General features: G+C 39.7%; 1 protein-coding gene across 1 annotated transcript; it reads right to left on the minus strand.

Moving 5' to 3' along the window:
* Positions 1 to 199: 199 nt before the first annotated feature.
* On the minus strand, positions 200 to 7,648 carry gpr17 (G protein-coupled receptor 17). The gene is made up of 2 exons (XM_008277538.1): positions 7,569 to 7,648; positions 200 to 4,167 (listed from the first exon to the last, which is right to left on the minus strand). Exon 2 carries the CDS (start codon positions 4,157 to 4,159, stop codon positions 3,149 to 3,151), a length of 1,011 nt encoding a protein of 336 aa, XP_008275760.1. The 5' UTR covers positions 4,160 to 4,167; positions 7,569 to 7,648; the 3' UTR covers positions 200 to 3,148.
* Between the last annotated feature and the right edge of the window lie 1,856 nt (positions 7,649 to 9,504).

Consider the following 9,504-nt stretch of genomic DNA (forward strand, 5'->3'; position numbering starts at 1 on the left):
GTCACACTACTGTAAAGATTAACCAACATATTGACCTCTTTAGTTTCCGTACACTTAATGGTGAACTGCTCAGATAATAGTGAATGTAAAAAACAAAACAAACCCTGAACTGAAAGAAGTGAAAAGGGGAAGTAACATGATGATTCTTTCTGGTTACAGTGAAAGAGTTGACTGATAAATAACAATACAGGAGGCTTCATTTGGCTTTTATGTCCACTTTAATGCTCAAATCATATTTGATTTAGAATAAAAACAAGCGCTCATGTTCACCCTCTGGCCTGAGTGTAACTGCTACACTTTAATTCATCTTACATGAATCAGGGGAGCTTGAGTGCTTTTTGAAATGCATACATTCAGGAAACACAACTTTAGAATGGCTTGCCATGTTCATGTGATGGACAGGAAGTCTTGCAGAAATAAGAGGAGGAAAATAAGCCACTCACAAACCACAACATAGGTCACATGATACGAAAAGAGAACTACATGGTGACAAGTCTGTGCAGCCTCGGAGGTTTCTGTCTCAGCGCTCGAAATAGGTCTGCCACTTTCACGGCGAGCATGTCAAAGCCTCAGACATGGAGGATGTGAAATCATACTTTTGCTTTCGCGACTGCAATGTTGTGTTCACATAGTTTTTATGTAACAGAAATGACAAGCAGATGTTATCCATGCAAAAAAAGGAATGAAATGTGAGTCGGTCATTGTCATACAAGTCAACTGGTGGAGTGTCTGTACAGTTTTAATGAGCAGATGGCGCATTTTTGCCACAGAGAATTACGTAATAATTACTCACAAGTTGAACTTGAACAAGCTTTCAAGTAAAATAGAACAATGGTTAATAGTTTGCCATACAATAGTGCAATATAAATGCATAGAAGAGCTAAGAAGCTGGGTGATGAAGAAAATACAATATTTACAACGGCGATTTGTCAAGCAAAGTAAACATAATACTGGTGTCTTGGGGCAATTACAAAAAAAAAAAAAGTAACTGCTGTGTCCTCATTCACTTATTCATTAGTCCCTGTATACAACATTTAGCCACGACATTAAAACCACCAGTAATAAATACTACTACCTCACATATCCACCCACTGACAGGCACCATTGTAATATATCAGTGATATTCATTTCAAGTGGTTTTATTGTTGTGGCAATCAGTGTACATTGTAGACAATGGTGGGCAGTAAACTGAGATATCTGACTCCCACTAGTCAGCATCAGTTTAACCTGTCGCTTTAGCCTGCAGAGGTTCACAGCAACAATTTGTGAATCTATAAAAACGTGATGTGGTGCACCGTCATGTGGGATTTTAAGGGGACAGTAGTGCACATGCTATGAACCCTACAACTGTGTGGAGGGCTTTATATATAGATCAGGTATCAGAATTCAGATGTGACTGTGTTAAATGCAGTAAAATGCTATACAGCTACAAGCAGGTGCAATGTTTGACAAAATCCACAGTCTTGTTCGCAGCTCCACAAAGAATGTGAGCTAAATGCTAACACCAGCAAGCTAACATGCAACAACAATGCTAACACACTGACGTTTAGCAGGTATATTAACATATTCAGCAACTTTGTTTGTTGTATTAGCTAGCTAACATGTGCCAATTAGCACTGAGCACCTTTTGCAAGTTGTTGGACACAAACAAAAGTAAAAATTTTGACTCGATACTGACACTTTAGAAAAGCACTAAATTTATGCAGTTTCGACAAGATTCACACACAGTATCTGTAGCTTCATTGCAAATATTTTATATTGGATTACAAAGCCCTGCTGCTAGCAAAGGTTAATTCACCCTTTGAAAAACAATTTTAAAAAAGCAATAAAACTTACGACTAATTAGTATTCAGAATTTTTGGTGTGCAATACAAAACAGTAATAGGAAATATATATTACAAGTTGAGTATGTACATGTTTGCTCAGTCTTTAGGTGTTTGACACAATTCCCTGGCCTCCACCAAATGCTCTGGATGGAAGGAACATGTTTCTAATATGAAATATGACCCAGCAAAGCAATTTAATAATATTGTTGCATGAGCATTTAAAAAAAAAATTTTTTATTTTTTTTTATCGTATCTGGAACAGCTTTACTGGAACAACCAACTTTGTCTTGGGATGAAGACTGTTCAAGGCAGCAGGTGGCAGAAGTAGTAGCTGTCCAGAATTAAAATCTGCTCAGGTTTTAGGGTTCCATAATTGAATCTCTGAGCTTTTTAGTCAAACTTTTTGTAATTTTGCAATTCTGTAGACTCTGTTCGTCGGAGTAAGTTAAGACAACTATTCTGGACCTGAACAGTGAAAATCCCACCCAAACCTGACATGCATTTATTGATTGAGAGCACAGCCAGTGTGACAAATCTTAGAATAATTCAACCCAATCCAAATGCAGTCAACCAAACAGATTCTATCAGACAATGAACAATAACAATGACTCAGATCAACTGACAAGCAGCTGCGGTGGGAAAGAGAGGCAATATAATAAGTATAATTTGAAAAAAATTCAAGTTAGAGAAACTTGAATAATTGCTTTATGTTTAGGAGGCAAAGTTATATTAAAAATGAAGTACTTTATCCACTTGCTGCATCAATAATATGAGTTGTTTGAAATGAAAGAAGATGATACCACTTTGGTTCACCCAGGTCCACTCAAGTATTTGACATACTGGTACACAGACCTGAGACCACATCTGATTAGATTTAGTAGACTTTGGTCAGATCTTGTTCCTCAGAATCATGTGGATCCAAGACCTCAAATGATAAGAACCAACAATTTCTTACAATTTGATGTTGATGACAGTGGCATTTCAGAAGCATAGAAACAACATGGTTTGTCTGGTTTTTAATCTGATGATGCCACAATTGTAAATAGTTTGATTTGATCCAAAAGTACCTCGTTGCTTTAAACTGTGAGAATCATTCTTTAGTTTAGAGTTAGACACATTCCTTTGTTCACACTAAAGATGTTTAAGCCTGTGAAGGCTCAGTGAATAGCATGTAAGGTGGATGCTGGAACTAAGGCTTAATGTCAAAGTGAGCCGTCAGTCAAGTAAAGGCAATGGTCAATGCATAGTCAGACCAAAGTTGGTTGTGTTGGAAAAGCATTTAGTCATCACAGATTTGTAGATCCACTTCAAACGATTCTTCCTCAGAACTCAGACTTTGCGCTCACGGAGCTCTCATGCGTTCCCTTTAACTCTCCACTGGTGGCTCCGGACATTCCTCCCTTATCTTTACAGAACAGTCGCCTTAGCGTGCCACGAAATTTCTCCGCCCCAAATAAGTAAACCAGCGGGTCCATGGCACCATTCAGGCAGGTGAGGGAGGAGGTGAGGCGGTTGGCCAGGCTCAGGCCTCTTCGTGTTTGGCAGGAATTGTCAGGGTGGTTGTAGCCCAGGATGAAGGTGGCTCTGCTCATGTGGTAGGGCAGGAAACAGACCACGTAGATAAGCATGACCAGGCCAATGGTGCGCAGAGCCCGCAGCTTTAGGGCCGGTTCCAACCTGGAGCCTCGATGCAGGCTGTGGATGATGAGGAAGTAACAGGACAGGGTGGCGAGGAAAGGAGGCGTGAAGGCCACAGCCAGGGAGATCAGTGCTTTGCGTGAGGCCTTCTCTCTATACAGTTGCATGCACACTGTCATGTTGTCCACCTCAGCAGTCTGATGGGTGACGAGCAGCGGCGCCATGGAAACAGTAACCAGGACCCACAAACAGAAGCTGATGATGTGAGCGTAGCGACTACGACGGACCTTCAGCGACCTCACAGCGTGAACCACAGCCAGGTAGCGATCACCTGCCACACAGGCCAGGAAGTACAGGCTGGCGTACATGTTGACATAGAACAAGAAGCCCACCACCCTGCAGGGCACCTCGCCTAAGGGCCAGTGGCCTCCGGTGAAGTGGTAGATAGCTCTGAGTGGGAGGATGATCACATACGATAAGTCGGCCACAGCCAGATGAATCAAGAAGACGTTAGCTGGAGAGGACGTTCCCCGCTGTTGAGAAAAGATCCAGAGAGCCAAGCTGTTGCCGCTCAGCGCCAGGATGAAAACCACGATGTAGAACCATCCAAACAGCTGGTTCTCAATCGTTGTTTCCAGTGGTGTACAGCTCTCTGATGTCTGATTGGACAGCAGTTCCATTGTAGCTGACTCCATTTTGATGGCTGAGGAGACAGAAATTGATATAAATTTATCTTAAAAGCAATTCTGAGGCATAACTAGAGATGTTTTAAAACCTTAATAAAGTAACAGGACAGGTTCCCAGTGACAGGAAAGCATGACAGCCCAACCCTGTCCACTTACACGACACAGAAACAGGCAGGGAGAGTGATTGTCACAGTGCCAGTTTCACAAGGTAACAATGGACATCAGTGTCCCTGGTTAATGTGCAAATGCCCTCAGAGCATGCATTTCCTTCTTTTTGACCACTACAAGAACTAATTAGACTTTTTCTACAAAGCCCAGGAAGTCAGACCGAGTTGTTAGATCTTCTCTCTGCAGAATAACTGGCCTGCAGCCTATTTAACCAGCAACAACTGTTTCTTCTAGACTGAATGACAAACTCTAAGGAGCATATATCATTAAGCTTTAACTGTTAAAGGTAAACATGTTTGTGTTAGGCCATGCTGTACTACAACAGAGTATAACTAACAATATACTATAGAACATTAAAAAAAATACAATTATTTACAGTACCAGCAGAAAATATTAAACTCATGGTAGCATAGCAGCAATTATGACTGAAAATGTGTCTGTCATCACTTGAATGAAAGGGATTTGAAATTTTTGGAAATGCATTTGTTTGTTTGTTGTTGTTGGTTTCATGAGAAAACTGACACTGCTTTTATATCTGAAATTTGAAAAAACATGTTAGCATAGCTGAGTAACAATTTACCTGTCATCCTGCTAACAGGTTTAAATAAAATTTTATATCTAATGAGCTTAAGATAAGGAAAGATCAACTTTATTGATCCTTCACCAATTCTGATTTTACAGCAGCTGGATGCAGAAAAAGCGTAACAGAAGCAGGACAAGAGTTACAAAAGTCCAATAAGGCTAAAAAAATAAATAAATAAATAAAGGTCATAGTAATAAAGGTCTCATAGAGACATACCAGGCATTAGGAGATACACATGATGTTATTACACACAAGGAGCTGCAAGAGAACAGTGTTATGCCTATATCATACAACAATATAAACTAACTGTGGAATAAAAATGACAAGTTGTGGTTTTATTGGTTATGCCAGCAGATGATTTGTTTGTTTCTGGGCATAGCCAGGCTAGCCCCTGTGTCCAGTGTTTGTGCTAAACTAAGCAAAACTGAGCAGGTTTAAGATGAAAATGTAACCATTAACTAAAAGTAATTGATCAATCATAAAAGCAAACAGCAAATGTATTAATAAATGATTACAATTGATAAATAATGTGCTATCTAAAAGTATGGCTAAAATTTTCTATCATAGGCTAATAGTATGGATAAACAGTTGAAACTGTTAGCTACAAATTGATTAACGGCTAAAACAGATAGCTAAAACTGTGGCTAATCTGTAAACTATCATCAGTAAAATAGCTAGCTAAAATTAAGAGTGTCAGAATTATTAGCTAAAAGTGTGGCTAACAGTTGACTTTGTTAGCTGTCAGCAGATTAGCAGATTAAAATGTTAGCTAAAAGTGGATAAACTGTTGTAATAGCTAGCTCAAGCTAACCAAATGGATATTGTTAGTTGAAATGTGAACAAACAGTTGACATTGTTAGCAAACAGATGAACTGGAAGATAAAAGAAATGGATATAGGTTAAACTGTATAGTTAGAGTGTTAAATAAGTATTAGTTAGCAAGTCAATTGATAGTTCTGACAAAAGCAAACCTAAACATTGACAGTTCAATTGGATGAATGTATATTTTAACAACAATCATTAAATTAGTTCCAAACAAGCTGTGAACAAGGTCAAATGAGTACATTTTAACATGAAAAATGTCCATCTGAAGGGCCTGTAGGGATACGTCACATAAATTAGTGTTTTAAGAGAAACTTTTTTAAATACAGAGTCACGATGATGTGAATCGTACTAAGCACTTTAAAGGTGTTTTGTTGTCCAGGCTGCATCTGTACAAGAGGTTTACTGTAGCTAAGTTGTTCTGACAACAGAGTATATAAGATATTTCGAGTGGCGTCAATGGCTGTCTCATTTATCAGAAATGTAATTGGATTATCTATGTCAGATTCAAGGCCTGTTGTTCGTGCATTACTGACATGGTTAGAGCTTTTAAATCAGTTCTATACTGTTTCATTTTTATGGAGAAAACTATGACATGTCTAAGCTATCATGCACTTATTGTATTTATTAAATTTCTTAACATTATATGTTATATACACCTATTAAATAACTATATATCATATATCTGGCATCAGCCCACCACTTTTAAAAAAATCTTTAAATACAAATGACTGATTGTCTCACTTTCTCAGGGATGAAACTGACAAATAACTCTTACAATCCTCCCAGGACTGTGCATTATTTCCAACTATTTAGACACACCTTGACCACCCACTCTTCCGTCCAAATCTGGCAAGCTCCAACCGTCCACTCCTCTTTTTTTGTATTTATCTGTTCTTTTTTTGTTGTTGCTTTAGCCTGGTATCTAAACACAAGTATCAGCTGGAGCATGAACAGCAAAGTCTGACATCAATTAATCCAAGGCCAGGTTTGTTTTAAACTTTAATGATAGTGTCTGTGGTGGATCCAACACCAACATTATAACATGCGTAGGTGGGATGAACTCCTCATCCAGCAGATGTTTCCATAGCTGAAGGGAGGATCCTAAATACACCACGCAGACAGCTCACCAAACCCTGAAATGTGATTAAATAATGCTGCACAATAAAAGCAGCCTGTTTTTTGTTTAGCTGGGCTCAATCTCTGCATCGCCAGCTCACTTGCCAGACTTTGGGCCCATTAGAAACCAGCCACATGTAGCAGCGTGGCTCTTTTCACTGAGCGTTGTGGGACCCACATGGAGAAGCATTTCTCAGCCAAGGCTTACACTCAAAGCATTCAGGAGCCCTGAAGAGAAAGGGGTTGCAGTCCCAGCAGGGATAACAAACGGGGAGCGGAGACGCTGAATGGAAAAGCTTCCATAAATACAGATCTCCAAGGGATAATCCTAGAGAGAGACAATCCTGAAATATGCCTTGATCACAGTGATCTGGTTAAGCAGATCTGTGGAGGTGTGAAGAGGAGGCTGAACATCCTGATGCAAAACACTGACAGCTGTAATGTTTTCAATCTAGAATAATGTGAATGGGAAATTTGCACCATTTAGCCTTAAAAGCTGATGAAAGATTGCATGACTTCGAAAAAAATCTGGAAAATGATCAATCTGTTTAGAGGTTTACAAGACATTTTGAAACACTATGAAAGAAATTTACTTGATAAATTCAAACTACAACCTGATAACTCTTCTAACAATTCACTTATTTACTTAGTTTTGTGCAAGTTCACACACATATTCATGACTTTGCAGTTAGCATAAATTAACCAATAAATGCAAAGAAGTCTTACCAGAGTTCCTGAGGAAAACGTTTGTCTGCTCAAGGACAAAGTGGTCAGCAGTCAGTGCAGGAGCAGGGATGTGGAACAAAGTGAAGACAGGGAGTTCGTCCGCCGCTCCGTGGAGGAACTGGTGCTCTGACACAAAGAACGTCGTCCTATAACCCGCTTTGCTCTCCCTCAAGATGTTCTTGGGAGTGAGACTGTAGCTCTTTTTGTGTCTCAACAAATTTGATAACCGAAAGGGAGTCCCGATGGGAGCCTTTCGTTTGAACCCTGACCCCACCCTTTCTTTCTCTAGAAAGAAGGCTCAGAGAGCCACTTGTGCGCTCCACAATAGCCTGAGTCAGAATACGCACCACATTTTAGCAGCGGGAAGAAGAATGGCATGCCTCAGTCGCAGTGAGTTGCTGGGTATGACTCCATGGAAACCAGGCCTAGTGGCGCATCGAGTGCCTTCAACATGAACTCCCACCCCCCCACTGATAGATAGAAGATGGACTGTGTTGTTAATTGAGAAGTTTATGACTAAAGTCTCAGAGATGATCCTTTGTGGATGGTCTGTTAGGTTCTAAAGTGGGCCCCAAGCCCCATAGGAGAGCAAGAAAAAAACAAGAGCAGGGAGGAGGGGAACGCTTGGAGGAAACAGAGGCCCTTGTTGCTCTCTTGCCTCCTGGGGGCATCTTGAATTGGAATGCCCAAAATAATCAGTCACATAGCCACCGGACAGATGTGGAGAGAAGACCCACTGACTGAGGAGGGATAATATTTCTTTCATACGCTGGAGTTCACAGCTGTGTGTCAGACACATTGGCCCTTTTTCTCCTCTGTATCATCGATATGCAAATGGTATTCTGTAGACTAGAATGAAGCCGCTCTCTGTTCAGGACCATGGAGAAGCTTTGACATCACTACCCCGTTAATATACTGCCAACTGCTAATTGGAGCGCCCCACACTTTTGTTTGGCTTCTCCACTGTCTGTTGTGAGTCTTGTAACCCTGCAGCAAAAACATTTCTTTGTGCAAGTGCTTGCTATCGTAAATATATCATTCTTCTCACTGCTGTGAGGGCTCAGTCAAACCAAAAAAAAGCTTCTGCAGCCACAGAAAGAGACGCTTTTATTATAAAGGATAGTCTGGCCATTTTATTTAGCTGCTGAATATGCAGAAAGTTGGCCTCAGACATGTAAACAAACCAGCGTGCACAAATGCAGATCTCCCCAGAATAAGATCACCAAGGCAGTAATAGCAAAATCACTGTTTTAGACGCCCAATTTATTTGTTTACTTTCAGTCAGATTTTTTGAAAAGCTGCAGGATTGTTCACAGTTTTCGCCTGAATATTTACTCTTTTGTGCAAAGGAAGTTTATTACATTTTTTCAGAGTAAGAGTAATAATACTTTGAGTAAACCAGGTTAAGTGTCCGTTTTCTTTTGACACTGTGAGAAGAAGCTCGAGATTGTAACCTTGTTATCACTTATATGTAGATTACTGATATAAAGATATTGTCACATCACTTGGGATGCTTATCCTGAACTAGCTAAGAATTCAAGCTACCTGCATCGTGATACGTCAAAATAATAATGCTCACTATGAATTTTAGATAACACAAACTAATATTGTGTAATTTCTTAGCTTAAAATGTGCGAAAATGCAGAAAACGATCCCCTTTGAGAAATTACACTATGAAATATTATAGAACTAGATTATTATTATAATGGGAAAGCAGGGTTTTCCTGCTGTGGCTGGTTAATTTGGAACTTATTTTGAACCATTTTGCATCCCCTTACAAGTAATAATTATTATCATTATGAATCAACCCGCTAACTACTTTCCCCAATAATTGACTGTTTGCTTTGTAAGCACTCTGAAAATGTGAAGAAATGTCATTGAGGTGGTATACATGATTATCAACACAGCTGCCAATTTGCAAATTGACTTAAGATAG

Source organism: Stegastes partitus, unplaced genomic scaffold, assembly GCF_000690725.1.
Source record: "Stegastes partitus isolate 25-593 unplaced genomic scaffold, Stegastes_partitus-1.0.2 Scaffold100, whole genome shotgun sequence".
Lineage (NCBI taxonomy): Eukaryota > Metazoa > Chordata > Actinopteri > Pomacentridae > Stegastes > Stegastes partitus.

Bases quoted from the DNA above. Each gene is read 5' to 3' on its own strand.
- gpr17 (XM_008277538.1), bottom strand. From the start codon at position 4,159: ATGGAGTCAGCTACAATGGAACTGCTGTCCAATCAGACATCAGAGAGC.